General features: G+C 48.9%; 1 protein-coding gene across 2 annotated transcripts in view; it reads left to right on the plus strand.

Moving 5' to 3' along the window:
- The window catches only part of COL4A6 (collagen type IV alpha 6 chain), a 576802-nt gene that overhangs the window by 458119 nt on the left and 90735 nt on the right, over window positions 1-27948 (plus strand). For both annotated transcript variants that reach the window (XM_078778521.1, XM_078778522.1), the window contains 3 exons: window positions 4256-4399; window positions 7463-7582; window positions 22150-22331. In XM_078778521.1, the coding sequence (XP_078634647.1) occupies window positions 4256-4399; window positions 7463-7582; window positions 22150-22331 (446 nt within the window). The remainder of the gene's footprint in view (window positions 1-4255; window positions 4400-7462; window positions 7583-22149; window positions 22332-27948) is intronic.

Below are 27948 nucleotides of genomic sequence, written 5' to 3' on the forward strand. Positions count from 1 at the left end.
TGCAATTGTTGTTTTCATGTATTGTTATGCATTATGTTTGCCACTCTGTCAAAGCGCCTTTGGGCTTCTGGAAAAGCGCTATACAAAATAAATGAATTATTATTATTATTATTATTATTATCAGAAGCACGGTCAGGAATACGGGTGGAAGAGGAAACAACTTGGGTGAGTTTTTGAGAGATTGAGCAGGTTTCTTCCATCAGAAGCACGGTCAGGAATACGAGTGGGAGAGGAAACAATTTGGGTGAGGTTTTGAGAGATTGAGCAGGTTTCTTGCATCAGAAGCACGGTCAGGAATACGCGTGGGACAGGAAATAACTTGGGTGAGGTTTTGAGAGATTGAGCAGGTTTCTTCCATCAGAAGCACGGTCAGGAATATGAGTGGGAGAGGAAACAATTTGGGTGAGGTTTTGAGAGATTGAGCAGGTTTCTTGCATCAGAAGCACGGTCAGGAATACGCGTGGGACAGGAAACAACTTGGGTGAGGTTTTGAGAGATTGAGCAGGTTTCTTCCATCAGAAGCACGGTCAGGAATACGAGTGGGAGAGGAAACAATTTGGGTGAGGTTTTGAGAGATTGAGCAGGTATCTTCCATCAGAAGCACGGTCAGGAATACGGGTGGGACAGGAAACAACTTGGGTGAGGTTTTGAGAGATTGAGCAGGTATCTTCCATCAGAAGCACGGTCAGGAATATGAGTGGGAGAGGAAACAATTTGGGTGAGGTTTTGAGAGATTGAGCAGGTTTCTTCCATCAGAAGCACGGTCAGGAATACGGGTGGGAGAGGAAACAATTTGGGTGATGTTTTGAGAGATTGAGCAGGTTTCTTCCATCAGAAGCACGGTCAGGAATATGGGTGGGAGAGGAAACAATTTGGGTGAGGTTTTGAGAGATTGAGCAGGTTTCTTCCATCAGAAGCACGGTCAGGAATACGAGTGGGAGAGGAAACAATTTGGGTGAGGTTTAGAGAGATTGAGCAGGTATCTTCCATCAGAAGCACGGTCAGGAATATGAGTGGGAGAGGAAACAATTTGGGTGAGGTTTTGAGAGATTGAGCAGGTTTCTTCCATCAAAAGCATGGTCAGGAATACGAGTGGGAGAGGAAACAATTTGGGTGAAGTTTTGAGAGATTGAGCAGGTTTCCTCCATCAGAAGCATGGTCAGGAATACGGGTGGACGAGGAAACAATTTGGGTGACGTTTTGAGAGATTGAGCAGGTATCTTCCATCAGAAGCATGGTCAGGAATATGAGCGGGAGAGGAAACAATTTAGGTGAGGTTTTGAGAGATTGAGCAGGTATCTTCCATCAGAAGCACGGTCAGGAATATGAGTGTGAGAGGAAACAACTTGGGTGAGGTTTTGAGAGATTGAGCAGGTATCTTCCATCAGAAGCATGGTCAGGAATACGGGTGGGAGAGGAAACAATTTGGGTGCGGTTTTGAGAGATTGAGCAGGTATCTTCCATCAGAAGCACGGTCAGGAATACGAGTGGGAGAGGAAACAATTTGGGTGCGGTTTTGAGAAATTGAGCAGGTATCTTCCATCAGAAGCACGGTCAGGAATACGAGTGGGAGAGGAAACAATTTGGGTGAGGTTTTGAGAGATTGAGCAGGTATCTTCCATCAGAAGCACGGTCAGGAATACGGGTGGAAGAGGAAACAACTTGGGTGAAGTTTTGAGAGATTGAGCAGGTATCTTCCATCAGAAGCACTGTCAGGAATACGAGTGGGAGAGGAAACAATTTGGGTGAGGTTTTGAGAGATTGAGCAGGTATCTTCCATCAGAAGCATGGTCAGGAATACGAGTGGGAGAGGAAACAATTTGGGTGCGGTTTTGAGAGATTGAGCAGGTATCTTCCATCAGAAGTACGGTCAGGAATACAGGTGGAAGAGGAAACAACTTGGGTGAGGTTTTGAGAGATTGAGCAGGTATCTTCCATCAGAAGCACGGTCAAGAATACGGGTGGGAGAGGAAACAATTTGGGTGAGGTTTTGAGAGATTGAGCAGGTATCTTCCATCAGAAGCATGGTCAGGAATACGAGTGGGAGAGGAAACAATTTGGGTGAGGTTTTGAGAGATTGAGCAGGTATCTTCCATCAGAAGCACGGTCAGGAATATGGGTGGGAGAGGAAACAATTTGGGTGAGGTTTTGAGAGATTGAGCAGGTATCTTCCATCAGAAGCATGGTCAGGAATACGGGTGGAAGAGGAAACAACTTGGGTGAGGTTTTGAGAGATTGAGCAGGTATCTTCCATCAGAAGCACGGTCAGGAATACGGGTGGAAGAGGAAACAACTTGGGTGAGGTTTTGAGAGATTGAGCAGGTATCTTCCATCAGAAGCACGGTCAGGAATACGACTGGGAGAGGAAACGACTTGGGTGAGGTTTTGAGAGATTGAGCAGGTTTCCTCCATCAGAAGCACGGTCAGGAATACGACTGGGAGAGGAAACAACTTGGGTGAGGTTTTGAGAGATTGAGCAGGTATCTTCCATCAGAAGCACGGTCAGGAATTCGAGTGGGAGAGGAAACAACTTGGGTGAGGTTTTGAGAGGTTGAGAAATTATCGGCCTTGATACCAGGAAGGTAGGTATTGTGGGAGTGTACCAACCAATCCTGGTGGTGTGCACCAACCAAATACCATGATGTGTGCAGAAGGGTGGAGTAAAATATACCAGTAAATGCTGTCTGAGATTGTACCGAGCGCGGCACAAGAGGGAAAGGAAGGTGAGCGACACAGAAAGAAGAGGTGTGTTGTTGAATGCAGGTGAGCAAGGCGGAAACGCATAAACTCGTGAGAGCCCCTTTCAAGATAATCTTCACGAGCTAAAGGTAGAGAATCCTTAACATAGATACCAAGACCATGAGAAGGAAGGTGATCGATATCAAATTGGTGAAAAATGTAACCAGGTAACTTGAAAGAAACGGAGGAGATGCTACTGTCCAACCGACACTCCGATGGAGCCAGAAGGTCAGGTGAGTTAATCTGAACAAAAGATTGCACAGAAGAAAAGTTTGAGCGAAATCCTCTGATATTGGTGAGTTAACGAGGGTATAAGTTAACGAGTGTATAAGTTAACGAGGGTATACGTTGCGTTAACGAGGGTATACGTTAATGAGGGTATAAGTTAACGAGGGTATATGTTAACGAGGGTATACGTTAACGAGGGTATACGTTAATGAGGATATAAGTTAACGAGGGTATAAGTTAACGAGGGTATAAGTTAACGAGGGTATAAGTTAACGAGGGTATACGTTAACGAGGGTATACGTTAACGAGGGTATACGTTAACGAGGGTATACGTTAACGAGGGTATAAGTTAACGACGGTATAAGTTATCATGATTTTGGATTGGGGATGATTTGAGATGGTGGTGAGCAGGTGTGAACAGTTGTATTGACGATCATCTGAGATTATTATGCTTCGTCCCCTCCTCCACCTCCTCTTGTCCTGTTCATTCCCTTGCTTGTGCCAACCTGTGCCTTGAGTCCCTATATACTAGGAATAGCAACAACGTGCAATTTGACGCCATTTTGTATCCATTGTTCGTGCTGCAATTTGACGCCATTTTGTATCCAATTTTGCGTGGCGTGCCGCACCTGCGCCCATTTTGGGTGAAGCATAATGTGTTCGTTTTCTAATCAAACTCATTCTTTGCACCAAAAAGGTCAATTATAATCACTTAATCCTTCCTTTTTTGTTCATACAACACACCGGAATAAGCATGCACTCAGGTAGGGTTGATTTTTACCTTAAAACATGTCAAAAACGTGGCAAATTGAAGTGTAATGTGCGAGTAAAGGTTCACCTTGATGAGTGCCTCATTTGAGGTGGACAGCGCAGGTGAGTGGCAGAAACACACAGCCATAGGTGGCGAGAGAATGCAGAAATCTGAAAGAATTTGAAGAAGGAAGGTGAAAGACATAAATGGAGGCACACCATCCACAGCAGATGCGCACACCTTCCACAGCAGATGCGCACACCTTTAAGGGAGTAGAGAATTCGAAAAGGTAACAATTGTGAGTGAAAAAAGAGAAAGACCTTGAGAAGATTGATTGATTTAATACTCTGCCTGAAGGTGGATCCTTCGCTGCTTGGCGAGAGTGATACTAGGTGGTTTGCCATTGCCTTCCATACTCTCGGTCCATTGCCTTTTTTACCCTCTGTCACCTCGCTCTTCCATGAACCTCGATCTTGTACAGAAATAAAACTGTTAAACAGAAAAGAAACCGATTCTTTTTGATTTTTGTTTCTCCAGGTGAAAAGGGAAGCTATGGTGTTCGAGGTTTTCCTGGGCAAACAGGTCGTGCGGGTCGTCCAGGTTTGGTCAGCAGGAAAGGATCACCTGGAGAGATTGGTTTTCCAGGTCCAAACGGCAATCCTGGCAACTATGGCAGGAAAGGTACGTGCTTTCTTTCATTTTAAGTTGGTGCTGATGGTGCTTGGACTTTAAGGTGGTTGTACACGGACTCCCGAGGGCAGAAACTAAGATGTTTCTTGGGATTGTGTACAAATTGTGTTCTGTCGAAGACAACTTGCAAACATTGGCAGACTTTACAAAGACTTGTCCATCTCCTGAACCCTGACAGCGTTAAGCTCCACCCCACATCCCTTTTCCCATTGGTCAATGGCCTTCATGGTTCCTATAATTAAGCCTAACCCGAAGAGCAAAAATTCCACAGAACTACCGGGAGTACTTATCTTTGAGGAATTTGGCAAAGTCCAAAAACGGCCAACCGAGCTCAAGGAACCAGAAAACGGAGATGCACAATATTTATTACCGGAACCGGAAATGGAATATATACACCACGATATTTCAAAATGTTACAGATCGATTTGGATGAATTGTGTTGGAAAGGTAGGGTGTGTGAAAAGGTACGATTGATTCGATTTTAGTGAAGATCCGGATCTGGATCTGGCCCTTCAGTGGTGTACGAAATGTAAACTGTTCAGCCTGGTGGAGGTATATATATATATATATATATATATATATATAAAGGAGGAGTGTCTGTGTGTGTGTGTGTGTGTGTGTGTGTGTGTGTGTGTGTGTGTGTGTGTGTGTGTGTGTCTCTGTGTGTCTCTGTGTGTCTCTGTGTGTCTCTGTGTGTCTCTGTGTGTCTCTGTGTGTCTCTGTGTGTGTCTGTGTGTCCGTGTCCGCTCACTTGTACTTGCCCACAGGTCACAATTTAAAACCGATCTTCACGAAACTTGACCAAATGGTAGAGTTTGTGGTTCGACAAAATCATATATATTTTTGAGGTCAAAAGGTCAACATCGGCCAAGGGTCAACCACATTTTTTTTGAATTTCTAAAATCCTCAATTTTCATCCAATTGACTTGAAATTTGAAGAGGATTTACATATCAGCTCACCAACTATTTTTCAACCACCAACTATTTTTGATATCAGCATAGGCCAAAGGGTCAACATAGGCCAAAGGTCAACAACAATTTCAAATTTCTAACATTCTCAATTTTCATCCGATTCACTTGAAATTTGAATGGGATTTACATGTCGGTTAACTGAATTCAACCACCAACTATTTTTGATATCAGCATCGGCCAAAGGGTCAACATAGGCCAAAGGTCAACAACAATTTCAAATTTCTAACATTCTCAATTTTCATCCGATTCACTTGAAATTTGAATGGGATTTACATGTCGGTTAACTGAATTCATCCACCAACTATTTTTGATATAAGCATCGGCCAAAGGGTCAACATAGGCCTGAGGTCAACAACAATTTCAAATTTCTAACATTCTCAATTTTCATCCGATTCACTTGAAATTTGAATGGGATTTACATGTCGGTTAACTGAATTCAACCAACACCTATTTTTGAGATCAGCATAGGCCAAAAGGTCAAAATAGGCCAAAGGTCAACCACTATTTTCAAATTGCTAAAAGCCTCAATTTTCATCCGATTGACTTGAAATTTGAATTGGATTTTCATATCAGCAAACTGAATTAAATCACCAACTATTTGTGAGGTTAAAAGGATGCACTACTGAGTGCCATTCTGCTTTGATGTCGCTGTATGAGTGATTTTTCATCTGTCTGTCTGTCTGTTTGTTTGTTTGTCACCAGCCTACAGGTCACAATTCCAAACCGATCGTCACAACACTTCACCAAATGGTGGAGTTGGTCATAAGCAAGAGGCCTATTGTTTTGGGGGTCAAAAAGTCAATATAGGCCAAAGGTCACCAACTTTGCCAAATTTCTAAAATCCTCAATTTTCATCTGATTGACTTGACATTTAAAGAGGACTTGCATATCTGGTCACTGAATTCAACCACCAAGTATTTTTGAGGTCAACATAGGTCAAAAGGTCAACATATGCCAAATTTCTAAAATCATCAATTTTCATCTGATTGACTTGAAATTCGAAGAGGATTTGCATGTCTGGTCACTGAATTCAACCACCAGCTATTTTTGAGGTCAACATAGGCCAAAAGGTCAACATAGGCCAAGTTTCTAAAATCATCAATTTTCATCCGATTGACTTGAAATTCGAAAAGGATTTGCATGTCTGGTCACTGAATTCAACCACCAGCTATTTTTGAGGTCAACATAGGCCAAAAGGTCAACATAGGCCAAGTTTCTAAAATCATCAATTTTCATCCGATTGACTTGAAAATTGAACAGCATTTGCACATTGAGTCACAAAATAGGGAAACGAACTATTTTTGAGGTCAAAGGTCAACTCAAAGTCAACCCTCCAAAATCATCATTTTTCATCTGAAAAATCGTCACTTTTCTTCCTGTTGACCCGAGCTTTGATCAAGATTGTCAATTTTAATCTTGATGAAATGGACAATTTGCTGTATCAATGGAATTTTTTTCTTGGCGGGGGGGAGGGGGGGGTGGGGCAGTGGATTTTTCAAGTATCGTGCTCCACATGACGTCTTCTTGTTACTCCCACCAGGGAGTAATGCATTCGATCGTGTGTGTGTGTGTGTGTGTGTGTATGTATGTGTGTTCGTGTGTGTGTGTGTGTGTGTTCGTGTGTGTGTGTGTTTGTGAACAAGATATCTCGAAAAGTTCTGAACTGATTTGGATGAAAGTTGGTGGGATGATTGCCCTTGGGATAAGGAAGAATTGTTTCGTTTTTGGTGAAGCTCAGGATATTATTCCCGATCCAAGAAATTTTTTGGAGAATTTTTTTTTCTGTTTTACTGCATTAAAGCTTTTATTCTTATTCTTATTCTGATTCTTAAATGCTGTTTTTCTCCTCTAATTCCGAGATATATCAAAATAAATTCTCTGACAGTTTATAGTTCTACTTGCTTTTTCATTTATTGTTTTGGGGAGAGGGGATGTTAAACAAAACGTATTATTCCAACTTGACCCACGGCGGGAGTATGCGCTCTACTGAGTGGCGTTCTAGTTATTGCTGTTGTTACTTAATATTTTCAAGCGATAATTCGTAATTATTTACAAGCGTTTATCTTGGTGCTCCCGATATAGGAGAGCGAGGAACCCCGGGGCCGCCTGGAAGGCCTGGAAGGTATCATCCTGAGGTGTATCTCCCAGGAATCCCTGGTGATCCAGGATCGTCAGGTCGTCCTGGATACAGTGGTCCACCAGGTAATTTTTATTTACAAATAAACCGCTCAACAAGGAATCGTGACATTCATACCAATGAAAAGGATGCGCATGAGGAAACAAATTGTGCCAACACAGCTGGGTTACTTGCTGTCTTGCTGGCAAGACTTCCTGCACCAGTGATGATAAAATAATTAAAAAGGAAATTATAAACAAGGGAATAACATCACGTGCATGATGCATACAAAATATAAAGTGTATGAACAAAAGTACAAAAGAGAAACAAATCAGGAGGAAAATAAAGATAAAAATAATTAATGACCGCGATCACATGACAACACAACAACAACAACAACAGGCATTTAAAAAGGCCATTTACCCTGCAAAAGCAGGGGGTTAGCCTTGCGGTCCCCATGACAATGTTCTCCATTTTGCCCTATTTTCTGCATCTCCCCTTGTTAACCCCCTGGCCCGCATTTCTTCTTCGACCGTCTTTAGCCAAGTCTTTCTCGGTCTTCCCCGTCCTCTACTTCCTTCCACATTCATTTCCATCACTCTTCTCAACCAGTCACTTTCATCCTTCCTCAACACATGACCAAACCATCTCAAACTGTTTCTCTTCACAGCATCAATCACAGGCTCTATTCCCATCATCTTTCGCAATTCATCATTTGCCTTCCTCTCTCTCAACGATACTCCACACATCCACTGAACCATTTGCATTTCCACCCTTTCCAGCCTTCGTTGCTGCTCGACGTTCATTACCCATGTCTCGCTCCCATAAATCATAACACTTCTCACACATGCAGCATACACCTTTCCCTTAAGCTTCAACGACACTCCCCTCCTCATCAGCACGCCACTCAGTTCCCGAAACTTCTTCCATGCACATCTCACTCGAGCAACCGTTGCCGAGTCTGATCCACCTTCTCCATTCAGCATGTCTCCGAGGTAACAAAATGTTTTCACACCTTCCAGCTTCACGCCGTCTCCAAGATCCAACTCAACATTTCCTCCATCTGCAGCTCCCTCTGTGCACACCTTACACTTGAATGTAGCTGCCACACTGGTTAATGACCCTCTCAAACCACTGCATTCTTGATGAACCCACTCAGCGCACATTGTACATTGAATTGAGTTCACTCCGACACCCTTCCTGCACACAGCACAGGGCCACTTCCCAGTTCTTTCCACCTCACCACATGCTTTACCACTTGCCATCACCTTTGTTTTTCCGATATTCACCATCAGACCTTTCGTCTCCATACATTCCTTCCACTTGTTCATCTTCTCCTTCAGTCCATCCATACTTTCTGCAATCAACACCAGATCATCTGCATACAACTCCCACGGTAAACCCTCCTTTACGTTCCGAGCCAGCACCTCCATCACAGCTACAAATAGTAGTGGACTTAGTACCGACCCCTGATGCACTCCCACCTTCACCTCAAACTCACCACTGTTCCCGTCCTTCGTCCTTACAGCTTACGCACTCTTTTGTACATTGCCATCACTACTATGATCAACCATTCCTCCACTCCTAACTTCCTCAATGCCCATGTCAATACTTTGCGTGGAACCCTATCGAATGCTTTCTCCAGATCAACAAACCCAAGAAACAACTTCTTCCTCTTCTCCATGTACTTCTCCTGCAACTGCCTCACAATAAAAAGCGCGTCTGTCGTTCCTCTTCCTGGCATAAATCCAAACTGCATTTCGTCAATCTTCACTTTCTTCCTTATCCTCCTCTCCAACACCCTTTCCAATACCTTCATTCCATGCTCCAATAACTTTATCGCTCGATACGAGCCACAGTCCAGAGGGTCACCTTTCCCCTTGTATAGAGGGACGAGGGTACTCAGTTCCCAATCCACTGGAATGCGGCCTTCTTTCACCCCAGATTGCATATCTCTGTCATTCTCTTCACACCCCAACTTCCTGCTGCCTTCAACATATCTCCCACAACTCCCGTCGGCAATTCCCGCTTTTCTACTCTTCATTGCTTTAATCGCTTCCTTAACTTCCTTCTCGGTTATCTTCTCTGCCGGTCCTAAAACTGGGTTACTCTCTGTGTTGCCATCCCATTCATTCTCTGCATTCAACAGCATTTCCATATATCTTTTCCATCTTCCTTTAATTCCATCTGGGTCCACAACGATTTGTCCCACTTCATCCTTCAAGCAACTCACCCCCATCACATCACACCTCTCTTTCCCTATCTGCTTTGCAATCCTGAATACCGCTCACTGACCCTCTTCCGAATCCAAGCGTTCTCCGAACATTTTCCTACATGCCTCCTGCGCCTTTGCTACCTCTTCTTTGCAGCCTTCTTGGCTGCTTTTTAACTTTCATGCTCTTCCTTTTCTGCCTCCGTACCCTTCGCCTTCTGCCAGTCCTTGAACTTCTTCCTCTTCTCGTCAATCCTCTTTGCATCTTCATCATCCCACCACCATGTTTCCCAGTGCCTCGGTGGTCCTTTTGTCCATCCACATACCTCACCAACGGCTCCCAACAGACTATCTTTCATTGACATCCAACCACTTTCAAGCTCAACCACATCATCCTCTACCCTACTCAGCCTCTCTTTTAATGCCTCCCTTACTGTCACCTCTTTCAACCTCCACACCTTCATTCTCGGTTGGTACTTCACCCGCCGAGCTCTCCTCGCACCTTTCAACCTTATGTCGCAGACAACCAAGTGGTGCTGTGAAACAGCCTCCTCCCCCGGGATCACCTTTGTGTCCCGGAGGTGCCCCCTATCTCGCCTACGCACCATCAGGTAGTCAACAGTTGTCGTCGACCCACCTGACGTGTATGTAACAAGCTTATTATCCTCTTTCTGGAACTGAGTATTACAAATCAAAAAATCAGCCCCATCAGCAAACTCCAAAATCCTTTCACCTTCTCCATTTCTCACACCATATCCGTAACCCCCATGAACTCCCTCAAAACCATCCATACTCCTTCCCACATGTCCATTTCGGTCTCGTCCTACCACAACAACTTCCTCATCTTTCATGTTTTCCATCAGCCTCTCTATCGCACACCAGAACTTGTCCTTCTCTTCATCGCTCCGACCAACCTGCGGAGCATATCCCGAGATGACGTTCACCAAGAGCTTTCCAATTATTTTCACCATCATCAACCTATCACTCACTCTAGTCACACTCACCACACTGTCTACAAACTCCTCAGAAAACAGGACACCAACACCATTCACGCCCTCCGGGCACCCTTGCCACACAAACTTGTATTTCTGTCCCTGCCTACCCTTCACAATTCTCACACCACTTCCCTTCCATCTCGTCTCCTGCACACAACATATGTCCACTCTTCTTCTGACCAATACTTCCACCACTTCTCCTGATCTCCCTGTCATTGTCCCTACATTCTATGTCCCAAACCTCAGAAACCGATCTCCACGTCGGGCATCAGACTTTTCGTCGTCATAAATGGAGTGATTTCCACCCTTGCTTCGATCGGGTTCCCACTTTGAGTTTTGACAAGAGGGAGTGGGGTCCCTCACGGGGTACTTCGGGCTGTACCCTGCCCATATGTCGTTGTAATTGTCATGGTTCTCTTTTTGAGGCAATGTTTTTATGGCCGGATGCCCTTCCTGACGCCAACCCTTTTAGTCGCCTCTTACGACACGCAGGGATACGGTGTACCTATTCTAAACCGGGGTACACACTGGGGCAGATAAACAGATCACATGACAGATAAATCAAAATAAACATTTTGTTTTTCCTTTTTGAAAGCAAACGGATTAATCAATTTTTCATTGTTTTTATTCATTTCTAACGGTTGTCCTGATAATGATAATGGTGTGTAAAAAGATCACAACATGTGAGACATCTATTGATAATGTGTGTATTCGGATGGACTCAGACAAGTGAAGGACCATGTATGGGGAATGTGAATATGAGAAAGGTGGTGAGGAGGGCTTGGGGGCACATTGGGAGGGTGAAAGATGGGTGGTGAGGAGGGCTTGGGGGCACATTGGGAGGGTGGTGAGGAGGGCTTGGCAGAACATTGGGAGGGTGAAAGAAGGGTGGTGAGGAGGTCTTTGGGGAACATTGGGAGGATGTGAGGAGGACTTGGGGGGAAATTGGGAGGGTGGGGTGGTGAGGAGGACTTGGGGGAACATTGGGAGGTTGAAAGATGGGTGGTGAGGAGGGCTTGGGGAAACATTGGGAGGGTGGTGAGGAGGGCTTGGCGGAACATTGGGAGGGTGAAAGAAGGGTGGTGAGCAGTGTTGTGGAAATCATTCAAGACCACAACTTTAGTCCATCTGTTGGTTTAATTCCATTAAGACCTTTGACATCATTCTGCAAATACAGGGATGCAATAGAAATAAGGTTTGGCATCACATAGGTCAATCCATTATATAGTTCAGTGAAAGGAAGCGTAATATTCTATGCGGTACGTACCGTTAGCGAGTCTACTAGTCAATGTAACATGTCACAGGAGAAGTCGCCTAGAGCAGCGGCTGCATCGGGTCTTATAGCCGCGCCCCCCTAGCGGTGTCAGCGAGCAGCAAGCATCACCTGGGTTCAGCATTAATACGATTTCACTACATTCTCCCCACCGTTAGAAATACACTGCCGTGCGGCTAGAATCGAGCGAGGCGTCAGCATTAACAGGGTGCGGAATTATGGTATCAGTCGGCCCAACAGTACCGGTCCGGACGGCGAATTTCCCTGCCAGCACGTGTCCGAAATTCCCCAGGTACGGCATCACGTAACCCAGAGACCCCGGCGTCGGAGTAGCTGCCGGAGTCAGGTGACGAAGGGGGTACCGCCAAGCCTTCAGGCAAGGGTGGCTGTGGCGAAGGGAGGGCCGGCAGACGTTCAGTGACGGAAGTGTCGGAAGAGTCCATAGTCTCATAGATTGGCTCGTTCGATTCCTTTTAGGGGTCGGTGACCCCGCATGGGGCAAGATGGCGTACGGAGACAGTGGACTCACGCCCATCTGCTGTCATCACACGTGCATGCTCGGGATTAGCCTGGAGTACCTGCACTTCGTCCACTAAGGGGTCGTATTTGCTCGTGCGGACCGCCCGTTTGAGATAGGCCGGCCCGGGCTCAGCGAGCCAACTGGGTAATGACTGGATACACCCCGAGCTCCTCGGGTGGTGGAAAAGTCTCTCGTGGGGAGTCTGGTTGGTGGCCGTACATAGGAGAGCCCTAATCGAGTTCAGCGCCGCAGGTAGCGACCAAGCCCATTTATCGAGGTCCCGGCCTAGGGTCCGGAGGTTGAGCACGACGGCCCTCCATATAATCCCGTTGAAGCGTTCCATCTGCCCATTCGCTTGGGGTCTGTACGGCGTAGTATAACTAGAAGCGACGTTATTTTGGAGCAAGTAGCCTCGCACGTCCTGAGACAAGAAGACCGCACCCCGATCAGTATGCACATAGGCCGCGTACCCAAACATGGAGAACAAATTCTGCAGGCATCGCATTACCGTGGCAGCCGTCATATCCACGCACGTATAAGCAAAATGAAATCGCGAGTACTCATCGACGATAGTGAGCAGATAGCGAGAGTTACTCGACACCGGCAACGGGCCCTTGAAATCCATCGCCAATCTTTCCCACGGCCTCGTAGCCCTAACCAGCGTCCCCATGGGAGGGTTATAGAAACGTGGTTTGATTTCTGCGCATATAGCGCAGTCGCGACAGATACGGCGGATATCATCAATCGAGTACAGTAGATTGCCACGTCGCACAAAATGAGCGAAACGCGTCACGCCCGGATGCCCTGCAGTTTCGTGCAAAGCGCGTAGGCCCTCCAGAGTGACGATACCCGCGCATGTAACCGGTCTCGATAAGGCGTCGGCGACCTGGTTATCCTTCCCCGGGCGGTATTTGATAGTGTAGCAGAAGTCGGCAAGCTCTATACGCCAGCGAGTGATTTTCTCATTCTTAACGCGCTGGGCGTGTAAGGTGTCGTACATGAACGCAACACTTTGTTGGTCCATGATGATTTGAAAGCATCGTCCGAGTAAGTACGGGCGCCATCGCCGAATCGACTCGACGATCGCGTACGCTTCCTTTTCGACGGACGAATGTCTCCGCTCAGCGGAGGTAAGAGTCCGTGAAAAGAAAGCCACCAGGCGCCCACCTTGGGAGAGGGTCGCCGCTATGGCATGATCCGAGGCATCACTTTCTAGGACGAAAGATCCGCTCTCGTCGATCGTTGCCACAGCGGCACTGGCGATGTCGGCCTTAAGGCCTCCAAAGGCCGCCAAAGTGGCCGGACGCAGAGGGAATGTGTCGCAGGCCACAAGGGGGCGAAGTTTCGTGGAGAAATTTTGGACCCATTTAGAGTAATGGGCGAATAGCCTGAGAGCGCGCTTCAGGGACGCCCGATCGCTGGGAGGGGCCATGTCGAGCAGAAGTCGCAGACGCTCCTTATCCGGAGCGACTGAGCCATGGGTCACGGTGTACCCCAGAAGATCTATCTTGCGTAGGGAGTATTGACACTTAGCCTCGTTCATGGTTAAGTGATACCTCTGCGCGACCTCGAGGAAGCGCTTCAGATTAGCATCATGGTGCCCTTGGTCATACCCACAAACCGTAAGATTGTCTAGATAGACAAAAACATCGGTCAAGTTCTCCCTCGCAATGAGGTCATCCATGGCCCTCTGGAAACAGGAGACCCCGTTCGTCACCCTAAAAGGCAATCGAGTAAACTGGTACAACCGTTGCCCTGACTCAAAAGCGGTATAGATACGATCGGCTCTAGAGATAGGGATCTGATGATACGCACTACGGAGATCGAGAGTGCTGTAGACCGAGTATTGGGCCACCTGTCGCACCAGCGCGTCCATTCCCGGAAGGGGGTAGGCATCCAGCTGTGTAAAACGGTTAATCGTTTGGGAATAGTCGATTACCATGCGTCTGCGGTGTGCTTCGCTTCGCACCACTAAGACCTGGGCCCGCCACGGCGACCGGCTGGGTTCTATGATGCCGTCTTTCAAGAGCTGAGCCGTCTCTCCCACAATGAATTGTATGTCTGCTCGAGAGTAGCGCCGTGATTTTACCGCTACAGGTGTACAGTCGGAGGTTAAATTGGGGAACAGCGAAAGTGGCTGGATTTCCATTTTCGCTAGGGCACACACAGCAAGCGTGTCAGTCCCACCTACAGCAAGCGTGTCTGGCCCACCAAACTCCAATTCCAGTCGTCCATGTCGCTTAAGGAAATCGTGTCCTAACAGAATGTCAGCACATAAAGCAGGTAAGACCATGAGGTGTACATCTGGGAAAACCCGTCCCTTTATCACGAGTTTCAATCGACATTCCCCCTTCGTGCTGAGCCGAAGTCCCTGGGAAGCCATGAAGATCCGTCTCGTAGTCCCCAAGACCCGCCAACCATGCCTGTGCACTAGTCGCTGATCGATAAAACTATCCGTAGACCCTGTATCCACCAAGGCCCGCACACAATGGCCCTCGACCATGAGGGGAATAACGGCTTGAGCCAGGCCGGACGAGCCTGCTGGGAGTGGGACCGAACCTCCCGAGTGAGTCGGTCGCGCCTCGCGGGTGGGTCCTATGCCAGCCGCAGTTTTCCGGGCGTCAGAGGGTGCCCGTGGAGTTTCGTATACGTTGTCAGGGAGCGTTCCCATGCAATCAGCAGTGTTGCGGTCGTTGCCGGAGTATTCGTTGTGCATGGGGCATCCGTTAAAGCTGTCAGAGAGCCTTCCCATGCATTCCGTAGTCTTGCCATTCAAAATCGCCGTTTGACGGGTATGGGCCTCCGTAGTCTTGCCATTCAAAATCGCCGTTTGACGAGTATGGGCCTCCGTAGGGGTTTGGCGAGGCCCCAAAGTCCCTCGCGTTGCCCGGAGTCTAGTCAAGGACGCACGTTCCATGTCCGATTGAGGATGAGACTGTTGTGGCTGTTCGGTGTCTCTCGCCAAGGTCGATTGGGCGACCAGGGGCCCGCAAGGAGGGACACTGCCCATCAAAGCCGGGTAAGGCGCCGTGTTCCGTGCTCGGCCCATAGGCTCTGCAATAAGCCCATTCAAGGTCGTGCGCGGCCGCGAACTGCGTGCGGTTTTCCGGCACACTTTTGCATAGTGCCCCTTTTGCGAGCACATATGGCATATTGCGTCCCGAGCCGGACACACTGACCAGGGATGTCGTTGACCCCCACAGAAGTAGCATGCGGCTCCGCGTAAGGCCTTGGGTCTGACCGTAGCGGCAGCCGTCAGGGTCCCCGGATCCTCCGCCGGGGCAACCTGGAGTTCCGCGAGCGGGTCCGCTCCCGGTTCTTCGGCGGTAGCACTCTCCAGCCGTGCGTGTAGCGAGGTCCCCGCCAAGAGGCGCGTGCGATCATAGTCGTTCGACTGCAGCTGCGCTTCGGTATATACTTTTCCTTGTTCTAGAGCCGCCGTGAAGGTCAGGTCGGTCTTCTCCAAGAGCTTGAGCCTGAGGTCCTGAGAGGAGACTCCGGAGACGAAAGCATCTAGGAGAAGGTCATCTTGAACCTGCTCGTGAGTCTGTGGCTCTTGGGTGCTGTCTAGCAGGAGTTGCCGGAGCTCCTGGGCATAGTGATCCATCGACTCGTTTGGTTGCTGGCGTCGTGATGACAGCAAATGCCGAGCATATATCACGCTCTTTTGCTTTATGTACAATCGCTTGAGCTCCGCAACAGCGAGGTCGTACGTCGCACATCGTGCAATACTGTTGTACACCTTGTAGTCGACTCTGGACTGGAGCGCTGCTAGCTTCACGGCAGCTGTCGGCTTGGTGTCCTGGTCAGCGAACTGATTCTCAAACGTTTTCAACCAGTGAGTCAGTTGCAAACCAGCATCCGGGGCTTGCGGGTCGGCGCAGAATTGCGAAACCACCAGCATCTTGCTTCCCGCCATGTCCGTGAATTTTAATGGAATTAAGTGTTGTGGAAATCATTCAAGACCACAACTTTAGTCCATCTGTTGGTTTAATTCCATTAAGACCTTTGACATCATTCTGCAAATACAGAGATGCAATAGAAATAAGGTTTGGCATCACATCGGTCAATCCATAATATAGTTCAATGAAAGCAAGCGTAATATTCTATGCGGTACGTACCGTTAGCGAGTCTATTAGTCAATGTAACATGTCACAGGAGAAGTCGCCTAGAGCAGCGGCTGCATCGGGTCTTATAGCCGCGCCCCCCTAGCGGTGTCAGCGAGCAGCGAGCATCACCTGGGTTCAGCATTAATACGATTTCACTACAAGCAGATCTTGGGGGAATATTGGGAGGGTGAACGAACGTCTTGGGGGAACATTGGGAGGGTGGTGAGGAGGACTTGGGGGAACATTGGGAGGGTGGGGTGGTGAGGAGGACTTGGGGGAACATTGGGAGGTTGAAAGAAGGGTGGTGAGGAGGGCTTGAGGAGAACATTGGGAGGGTGAAAGAAGGGTGGTGAGGAGGGCTTGGGGAGAACATTGGGAGGGTGAAAGAAGGATGGTGAGGAGGTCTTGGGGGAACTTTGGGAGGCTGAAAGAAGGGAGTGAGGAGGAATTGGGGGAACATTGGGAGGGTGGGGTGGTGAGGAGGGCTTGTCGGAACATTGGGAGGGTGAAAGATGGGTGGTGAGGAGGGCTTGGGGGCACATTGGGAGGGTGAAAGATGGGTGGTAAGGAGGTCTTGGGGGAACATTGGGAGGGTGAAAAGTGTGGTGAGGAGGGCTTGGGGGTACATTGTGAGGGTGAAAGATGGGTGGTGAGGAAGGCTTGGGGGCACATTGGAAGGGTGAAAGATGGGTGGTGAGGAGGGCTTGGGGGCACATTGGGAGGGTGAAAGATGGGTGGTGAGGTGGTCTCGGGGGCACATTGGGAGGGTGAAAAGCGTGGTGAGGAGGGCTTGGAGGTACATTGGGAGGGTGAAAGATGGGTGGTGAGGAGGGCTTGGGGGCACATTGGGAGGGTGAAAGATGGGTGGTGAGAAGGTCTTGGGGGCACATTGGGAGGGTGAAAGAAGCATGGTGAGGAGGGCTTGGGGGTACATTGGGAGGGTGAAAGATGGGTGGTGAGGAGGGCTTGGGGGCACATTGGGAGGGTGAAAGATGGGTGGTGAGGAGGGCTTGGGGGCACATTGGGAGGGTGAAAGATGGGTGGTGAGGAAGGTTTGGGGGAACATTGGGAGGGTGAAAGAAGGGTGTGAGGAGGAATTGAGGGAACATTGGGAGGGTGGGGTGGTGAGGAGGACTTGGGGGAACATTGGGAGGGTGAAAGAAGGTCTTGGGGGATATTGGGAGGGTGGTGAGGAGGACTTGGGGGAACATTGGGAGGGTGAAAGAAGGGTGTGAGGAGGTCTTGGGGGGACATTGGGAGAGTGAAATAAGGGTGTGAGGAGGACTTTGGGGGAACATTGGGAGGGTGGGGTGGTGAGGAGGACTTGGGGGAACACCGGGAGGTTGAAAGATGGGTGGTGAGGAGGGCTTGGGGAAACATTGGGAGGGTGGTGAGGCAGGCTTGGGGGAACATTGGGAGGGTGGTGAGGAGGACTTGGGGGAACATTTGGAGGGTGAAAGAAGGGTGGTGAGGAGGTCTTGGGGGAACATTGGGAGGGTGAAAGAAGGTCTTGGGGGAACATTGGGAGGGTGGGGTGGTGAGGAGGCCTTCGGGGAACATTTGGAGGGTGAAAGAAGGGTGGTGAGGAGGTCTTGGGGGAACATTGGGAGGGTGGTGAGGCGGGCTTGGGGGAACATTGGGAGGGTGGTGAGGAGGACTTGGGGGAACATTTGGAGGGTGAAAGAAGGGTGGTGAGGAGGTCTTGGGGGAACATTGGGAAGGTGGTGAGGAGGGCTTGGGGGAACATTTGGAGGGTCGGGTGTTGAGGAGGACTTGTTGGAACATTGGGAGGGTGGTGAGGAGGTCTTGGGGAAACATTGGGAGGGTGAAAGAAGGGTGGTGAGGAGGTCTTGGGGGAGAACATTGGGAGGGTGAAAGAAGCGTGGTGAGGAGGGCTTGGGGAGAACATTGGGAGGGTGAAAGAAGGATGATGAGGAGGTCTTGGGGGAACATTGGGAGGATGAAAGAAGGGTGTGAGGAGGACTTGGGGGAACATTGGGAGGGTGGGGTGGTGAGGATGACTTGGGGGAACACTGGGAGGTTGAAAGATGGGTGGTGAGGAGGGCTTGGGGAAACATTGGGAGGGTGGTGTGGAGGGCTTGGCGGAACATTGGGAGGGTGAAAGAAGGGTGGTGAGGAGGGCTTGGAGGAACATTGGGAGGGTGAAAGATGGGCGGTGAGGAGAGCTTGGGGGCACATTGGGAGGGTGAAAGATGGGTGGTGAGGAGGGCTGGGGGCACATTGGGAGGGTGAAAGATGGGTGGTGAGGAGGTCTTGGAGGCACATTGGGAGGGTGAAAAGTTTGGTGAGGAGGGTTTGGGGGTACATTGGGAGGGTGAAAGATGGGTGGTGAGAAGGTCTTGGGGGTACATTGGGAGGGTGAAAGATGGGTGGTGAGGAGGGCTTGGGGGCTCATTGGGAGGGTGAAAGATGGGTGGTGAGGAGGGCTTGGGGGCTCATTGGGAGGGTGAAAGATGGGTGGTGAGGAGGGCTTGGGGACACATTGGGAGGGTGAAAGAAGGGTGGTGAGGAGGGCTTGGGGGCACATTGGGAGGGTGAAAGATGAGTGGTGAGGAGGGCTTTGGGGCTCATTGGGAGGGTGAAAGATGGGTGGTGAGGAGGGCTTGGTGGAACATTGGGAGGGTGAAAGATGGGTGGTGAGGAGGGCTTGGGGGCACATTGGGAGGGTGAAAGATGGGTGGTGAGGAGGGCTTGGGGGCACATTGGGAGGGTGAAAGATGGGTGGTGAGGAGGGCTTGGGGGCACATTGGGAGGGTGAAAGATGGGTGGTGAGGAGGTCTTGGGGGCACATTGGGAGTGTGAAAAGCGTGGTGAGGAGGGCTTGGGGGTACATTGGGAGGATGAAAAAGGGTGGTGAGGAGGGCTTGGGGGCACATTGGGAGGGTGAAAGATGGGTGGTGAGAAGGTCTTGGGGGCACATTGGGAGGGTGAAAGAAGCATGGTGAGGAGGGCTTGGGGGTACATTGGGAGGGTGAAAGTTGGGTGGTGAGGAGGGCTTGGGGGCACATTGGGAGGGTGAAAGATGGGTTGTGAGGAGGGCTTGGGGGAACATTGGGAGGGTGTAAGATGGTTGGTGAGGAAGGTTTGGGGGAACATTGGGAGGGTGAAAGAAGGGTGTAGGAGGATTTGGGGGAACATTGGGAGGGTGGGTGGTGAGGAGGACTTGGGGGAACATTGGGAGGGTGAAAGAAGGTCTTGGGGGAATATTGGGAGGGTGGTGAGGAGGACTTGGGGGAACATTGGGAGGGTGAAAGAAGTGTGTGAGGAGGTCTTGGGGGAACATTGGGAGGGTGAAAGAAGGGTGTGAGGAGGGCTTGGAGAGAACATTGGGAGGGTGAAAGAAGGGTGGTGAGGAGGTCTTGGGGAAACATTGGGAGTGTGAAAGAAGGGTGGTGAGGAGGTCTCGGGGGAACATTTGGAGGGTGGTGAGGAGGGCTTGGGGGAACATTTGGAGGGTCGAGTGTTGAGGAGGACTTGTTGGCACATTTGGAGGTTGGTGAGGATGTCTTGGGGGAACATTGGGAGGGTGAAAAAAGTGTGGTGAGGAGGTCTTGGGGGAGAACATTGGGAGGTAGAAAGAAGTGTGGTGAGGAGGACTTGGGGGAACATTGGGAGGGTGAAAGAAGGGTGGTGAGGAGGTCTTGGGGGAACATTGGGAGGGTGAAAGAAGGGTGTGAGGAGGAATTGGGGGAACATTGGGAGGGTGGGGTGGTGAGGAGGGCTTGGGGGAACATTGGGAGGGTGAAAGAAGGGTGTGAGGAGGAATTGGGGGAACATTGGGAGGGTGGGGTGGTGAGAAGGTCTTGGGGAACATTGGGAGGTTTTTATTTTATATTATTCAGGATCGGGGTTGGGGAAAGACCTGGGTTGAGGGGGTTGCAGACATATAAATCATGATCTTCAGGATTTATTACCATTTTTGTCATTTACAGAAATCTAAGCTCTTGGAGGAGCAGATGGTGGTTCACAGTTCGACAGGGAATCAAAGGGGAATAGGTAGACAACAACATCCTACTTAAGTGACAGAAAGGTAATGATGGGGTCGAGGCAATGGAGGGGAAGGGTGAGGTTGGCGAGGTGGCAAGGGGGTGGGATCCTTCAAAGACGAGACTCTCGTCTTCTACTAATGTGGTACTCGAGGGAGGATCACAAGACAACAGACACAGCGAGTGAGTTTCATAGATGAGAGAATTCAGGGACGAAGGATCAACGTGAGTGTTCATTTTATAAGTGGGGAAGGTGACCAGGTGGGGTTCTAGAAGACTGTGTGTGACCTTGTTGGGCGCCATGGGGTTCCAGAAGACTGTGCGACCTCTTGGGTGGGTGGCATGGAATTCTAGAAGACTGTGTGTCCTCCTGGGTGGGCAATGTGGGGTTCTAGAAGACTGTGTGTCCTCCTGGGTGGGCAATGTGGGGTTCTAGAAGACTGTGTCCTCCTGGGTGGATAGTGTGAGGTTCTGGAAGACTGTGTGTCCTCCTGGGTGGGCAGCATGGGGTTCTAGAAGACTGTGTCCTCCTGGGTGAGCAGTGTGGGGTTCTGGAAGACTGTGTGTCCTCCTGGGTGGGTGGCATGGGATTCTATAAGACTGTGTGTCCTCCTGGGTGGGCAGTGTGGGATTCTAGAAGTCTGTGTGTCCTCCTGGGCGGGCAGTGTGGGGTTCTAGAAGACTGTGTGTCCTCCTGGGTGGGCAATGTGGGGTTCTAGAAGACTGTGTGTCCTCCTGGGTGGGCAGTGTGGGGTTCTAGAAGACTGTGTGTCCTCCTGGGTGGGCAGTGTGGGGTTCTAGAAGACTGTGTGACCTCCTGGGTGGGCAGTGTGGGGTTCTAGAAGACTGTGTGTCCTCCTGGGTGGGAAATGTGGGGTTCTAGAAGTCTGTGTGTCCTCCTGGGTGGGCATTGTGGGATTCTAGACGTCTGTGTGTCCTCCTGGGTGGGCAGTGTGGGATTCTAGAAGACTGTGTGTCCTCCTGGGTGGGCAGTGTGGGGTTCTAGAAGACTGTGTGTCCTCCTGGGTGGGCAATGTGGGGTTCTAGAAGTCTGTGTGTCCTCCTGGGTGGGCAGTGTGGGATTCTAGAAGTCTGTGTGTCCTCCTGGGTGGGCAGTGTGGGATTCTAGAAGTCTGTGTGTCCTCCTGGGTGGGCAGTGTGGGGTTCTAGAAGACTGTGTGTCCTCCTGGGTGGGCAATGTGGGATTCTAGAAGACTGTGTGTCCTCCTGGGTGGGCAGTGTGGGGTTCTAGAAGACTGTGTGACCTCCTGGGTGGGCAGTGTGGGGTTATACAAGACCGTGTGTCCTCCTGGGTGAACTAAGAGAAAATGAAGAGGTGAGAGTGTGGGAACAACAGTGCTAAAAGCAAAGAATAGAAAACTGAGAGTCAACCAACCTGTTGGAATGTTTTTCACACCTCATGTTTGTATTGAATCTTTTACTTTCAGATAATCATTAGAATTTGAAAACACTTTCATTCGTTGTTTGTTGTCAATCATAAGGTATGCCCCTGACCAAATTCCTTCTTGCCCCGCAGGAGACTTGGGATTTCCAGGCTCTCCTGGACTTCCTGGACGCCCGGGGAATCCTGGGACACCTGGCCGTGAAAAGGGCTCACGTGGAGACCCTGGTACGCCAGTTTTCCCTGGCCTACCTGGTTTTCCAGGTCCTAAAGGGGCGCCTGGGATTAACGGATTTCCAGGAATGAAAGGCGAGATGGTGAGTTTGACAATCGTCCTTTTAAAATGAAGTAATTAATCATCTTTATTGAGAGAATTCACACAAACCACAAGTTTATTATTTTCACACACAGGAATACTACCTTGGTTGTAGCAAAACAACCCCTTACCTTGTGTGTGCTGCACATCAACGAAGAAGTGATCGATTTATGCTCGTGTTACTGTTTATTTATTTACTGCACATGTGGACAAATGAACATACTGTGTGTCACAAAGGATGCAACCAACCTTACCGACCAACATATGTACAATGTTGATTATTCTTCATTTGTAAGCAGCGCAAGGCTGCAGGGTACCTGCATTGGCCAAAGGTGTGGCTGTGCCGCTGATACAGTACCTTCTGCTGGTTTGGGCAGGAAGTTGTCATTTGTTCAGGGTGCCGGAAATAGTTCGCCTTCTCTTCGTGAAAGACACTATGCGGTAGCTAATGCCCACGAATGAATGTCAGCAGACGGACCACATGTTTAACGTACTTCCGAGGGACGGCACACACATTGATGAATCATCCTACCTGTGAAACACCAGGGATGATAGTTCATAACTGGGTTGGGATTCAAACCCACGCTATACAGCTTAGAGACGAGTGGGTTTACCATACACACATACACATACATACGCACATGCATATACATACACATATACATACATACACGCACACACACACACACACACATACATATTGTTATGTTTATGGGGGTAGTGTTACGTGCTCCTCCCCGACGCCCTGCTCACGGTGTACCTCCGAGCCCCGAGAGGAGTCACGGCAGAAAAATGTGTTATTCTGTATGTCAAAGATCAATGGTGAAGCCACACCAATTGTTACTCACAAACAAATATTGTATTAAGATCACACAAGAATAACAGTACAACAATAATAATATTCAACAGTACCATCAATATGTCCTATGATGGTACCATCAGTTTTGTAATTTATAACTCACTGTGCTCCAAGTGAGTGAAACAAGAACATCCCCAATGTCTCTTATTCCCGGCTTCAAGCCAAAGTTGATTCGCTCCAGCGATCGACAGAACGATGTCCGAGCGAGACCAGATTCCCGTTCGGATGGCAAGTACAGTCACACAGCCCCAGCTGCACAAAGGCGCCCTCAAGGTGACTGGGAAATCCAAAGGCCCTCCAGGCGACTGGGAAATCACACCCTAGGGTATGGACTTTCACGGCTCACAGTCGGCGAACCGCAAATTAATCTTCAAGCCACGGTGCACACACACACGCCAGATACGTCTGAAAGCGGTGGAAACGGCTGACGAAGGAAAGACCTTGCTCGACGCGTGAAGCGCGTGGGTCAAAATGGCCGACGACCCGTTCTTGAGACGTAATGGCCCGGCGATAATTCTCCTCGGAATCCACCGCCAAAAACCTGACACGCAGGTTGATCGGTCACAGCGATGACAACTCTGTCGCAGGAATCCCTTTCCCGGAAACCCGAAAGTTCACTGGTGACTCTTGCTCGTCAACGTTCGCTCCAGACCGCGAGTAGCTCGGCTCCTTCTTGTCCAACTGACTCGCTCCGCCTTCTTCCTCTTTGTCGTCCGGTTCCCGATCCGGTTTCCTGTTTTTTTTTAATATTAACTTTTTTACCTTTTGAAAACAGTTCATGGACAATAAACCTTTTGAAAACAATAATAGTACATGGAATCAGAGATATTTACAGTGGATGAAAACCACCACAATGGAAGTGACGAATCCGTAACACTTCGCCCCCTCAAGAAAGAAAGTTTGAACATAGTGAAAACTTTCTTTGTAGGCAAAACTCTCCCAACAAACAAAAGTAAACTCACACCCACATCATCAATTCCCATGAGCAACGATAAATCAATATTTCCCAAAAATAAAGCAGCAAAACTTCAAACAACCTACAGAGATTTCCAAAGTTACTTCACTCTGGACAAAGCATCAGCAACGACATTGTCCCTGCCCTTTACATGCTCAATTTCCAAGTTGAACTCCTGCAAAGCCAAACTCCCTCTCATCAACCTCTAATTTTTTTTCTTTCATTTTTTGAATGAAGGTGAAGGGATTGTGATCAAAAATCCAAAGTCAAGCAAATCTACAGCACTTTTTTAGGGAGGCCGAGCTGAAAGCCAGGTTTCATGGTGGTTGGGTGGTGAGGCCTGGAAGTATTCACTACATGGACGCCTTTAGGAACGTGGAGCTCATGGTTAATCCGTGTAGGAATCTTGGCTCGGCTGCTCCGCAGCATTCAGTGCTTCGAACTCTTCCTAACTTTCACAATAATCATGGTTGGAGCGCTCGTCGCTGTCGTCATGGGAATAGCGGTCTCCTTCTCGGCCACTACCCTGATAATCATCCCTTCGGGAGCTGCCGTAACTCTGGGAGCCTCCATAGTAATCTCGACTGCGGCCACCACCAAAACTACTACTCCCACCCCGGGAGCCATAGCCACCCCTGAAACTACCTCCATGTTTTCTTCCTCCGTAGCCCCTTCGATACCCATGGCCTGCCTTCTCTACTGTTATGGTCCGACCATCCAAATCCTTGCCATTCAAATCCTTTTCTGCATCTTTGGCGTTCTTTGTGTTTTCAAACGTGACAAAGCCAAACCCTCTCGACTTTTGCGTCTCCCTGTCTTTTATCAGCCGCACTTCCAAGAGTGGTCCATATTTGCCGAAGACAAAGTCCAGAACATCGTCCTTTGTGTTGAAGTTCAGTCCACCTACAAAGAGCTTGCCAACATTGCCTCCATTCATGACTCGTGTGCGCTGACACGAAGTGTCTGTGCAAAGCGTGACGTCCGCACCTTCCTCTTCTCTTCAGAGAGCTTCCTACCCATAGCACAAGTCGCGGCACAGGATGGAAAGATACCCGGAATCTCCGGCTCTAACTGTGCGGTGTTATTTTCCATACTAGGCTTTTCAACAAACATTGGGTTACCAGAAACTTGAGCACCGGCCAAATCATTGCCGATAACAAAAGATATTCCCTCCACAGGTAGAGTGGCTTGTAAACCTACGTTGACCGGTCCTGACACCAAATCAGACTTCAAATGGATGACATGAAGTGGGGCTTTAACACAGCCACCAACCCCCTGTAAAAGAACCCTAACACCAGTTGCCGTCTTCTCTGACAATGGCAAAATGCCCTCAAGCATTAAAGATTGATGTGCTCCTGTGTCCCTCAATACCCTAACAGGTCTCTGGTTAGTCAAGTCTCCATCCAGTGATAAACCCCTCTGAAATAATAGGTTTGTAACCCTCTTGAACAAGGTCGTTCTGTGATGCCATAACTTTGGCATGGGAACCTTCACAAGGCACTGTCCTCCAAGGACGATTTCTCGCATTTGCCAATGCATTCGGAGTTGTACTAGTCTGACTCCGCTCCTGATTTTTCCTTTCCAGGGCATAACATTGGGACATCAAATGTCCAGGTTTCTTGCAAAAAGCGCAAGTAGGCCCGGAGTAAAAACTCGTGGTCTGCCTCGAGCCCCCCGGAAGATAAGTCTGTCTTGGAACTGTAGTCTTCTGATCCCTAAAAGTCACGGTATCAGATTTGTCCTCATAGTTATCTCTAGGCCGCCCCCGTGAATATTCGTTCTCCGCACCGGATGTACCATAACTCCCCGGGCTAACTCTAGGCGGGAAGTTAGGTTTGTGGAACCCCATCCTGTGTGTCAAAGCATAGTCATCTGCCACGGTTGCTGCCTCATACAACTCTGGTACCTTCTTTTCCTCCAGATGTACTTTAATGTCCGTGTGGACACACTGTTTGAATTCCTCCACCAAGATCAATTGTCGCAACCGTTTGAAATCTTTCCCAACCCCTTTCGAATCACACCACTGATCAAACATGGTTTCCTTCATTCTGGCAAACTCCACATGAGTCTCACTCTCCATCTTCCTGGCATTCCGAAATTTTTGCCGTTAAGCTTCAGGAACCAATTCATAGGCTTTGAGAATGGCTTTCTTCACTTCCTCATAATCTGTGCATTTGTCAATCGGTAAAGCCGAAAATATATCTTGAGCTTTACCCTCCAGAACACTTTGCACTCACATAGTCCAGGACCCCACAGGCCATTTTAGCATTTGAGCCACTTTCTCAAAGTGTAAAAAAAACTTGGCTACCTCCTTTTCATTGAAGGGTGGAACCAACCTCACATGTCTACCAACATCCCAGGTGTTCTGACTAGTTATCGAACCAGCCGGCATGGATGCTACTTCTCCGCGTTCTCCCATTAATTCCAGCTCCTTGAGTTTAACTTCCTTCTGATACTCCATGTCACGTTCCTTTAACTCCCTTTCGGCTTTCCTTTCCTCTGCTCTTTCCTTTGCTCTTCCTTCTTCTTCAGCTCTCCTTTCCTCTGCTCTTCTCTCCTCGAGTTCCTTTTCAGCTCTCCTTTCCTCTGCTCTTTCCTCTGCTTTTCTCTCCTCGAGTTCTCTTGCAGCTCTCCTTTCCTCTGCTTTTAACCTTTCCTGGCTCTGCAGTTGCATCTCCATTTTCCAGAGCTCCACATTTTCTTTTTCCTCAGGTAACCAATCCAAGGCTACCTCTGTCCATGTTCCCTGTCACACCAGAGATTCTACCACCAATGTCTGCATCTCTGCTTTCTTCATTTTAACTCGAACCTCCAAGTTAAAATGTCTCGCCAATATCAAGAGGTCCGATTTTTTTCACGCTTGGAACTGTGCCTCATTAGGGGACACCGCAAGCTGTTCTGCGTCAAACACCATGGTGACTATCAGTTAGCACCTATTAACCTTCACACAAAAATTTCCAAATTTTTTGAAAAATGTGGGAATGTTAGAAAAATTCAAAGTTTGGGAATTTTGGGAATGTTAGGGAATTCTATCCCGGACGAATGTTATCAGGGAATTTAATCCCGGACGAAGACCAAATTTCGAGCCTCCGAGGCAATTGGACGACCCCCCCAATTTCTGTTACGTGCTCCTCCCCGACCCCCTGATCGTACCTCCGAGCCCCGAGAGGAGTCACGGCAGAAAAATGTGTTATTCTGTATGTCAAAGATCAATGGAGAAGCTACCCCAATTGTTACTCACAAACAAATATTGTATTAAGATCACACAAGAATAACAGTACAACAATAATAGTATTCAATAGTACCATCAATATGTCCTATGATGGTACCATCAGTTTTGTAATATATAACTCACTGTGCTCCAAGTGAGTGAAACAAGAACATCCCCAATGTCTCTTATTCCCGGCTTCAAGCCAAAGTTGATTCGCTCCAGCGATCGACAGAACGATGTCCGAGCGAGACCAGATTCCCGTTCGGATGGCAAGTACAGTCACACAGCCCCAGCTGCACAAAGGCGCCCTCAAGGCGACTGGGAAATCCAAAGGCCCTCCAGGCGACTGGGAAATCACACCCTAGGGTATGGACTTTCACGGCTCACAGTCGGCGAACAGCAAATTAATCTTCAAGCCACGGTGCACACACACGCCAGATACGTCTGAAAGCGGTGGAAACGGCTGATGAAGCAAAGACCTTGCTCGACGCGCGAAGCGTGCGGGTCAAAATGGCTGACGACCCATTCTTGAGACATAATGGCCCGGCGATAATTCTCCTCGGAATCCACCGCCAAAAACCTGACACGCAGGT

Source organism: Myxine glutinosa, chromosome 5, assembly GCF_964187855.1.
Source record: "Myxine glutinosa chromosome 5, kmMyxGlut1.1, whole genome shotgun sequence".
In the NCBI taxonomy this organism is placed as follows: Eukaryota; Metazoa; Chordata; class Myxini; order Myxiniformes; family Myxinidae; genus Myxine; species Myxine glutinosa.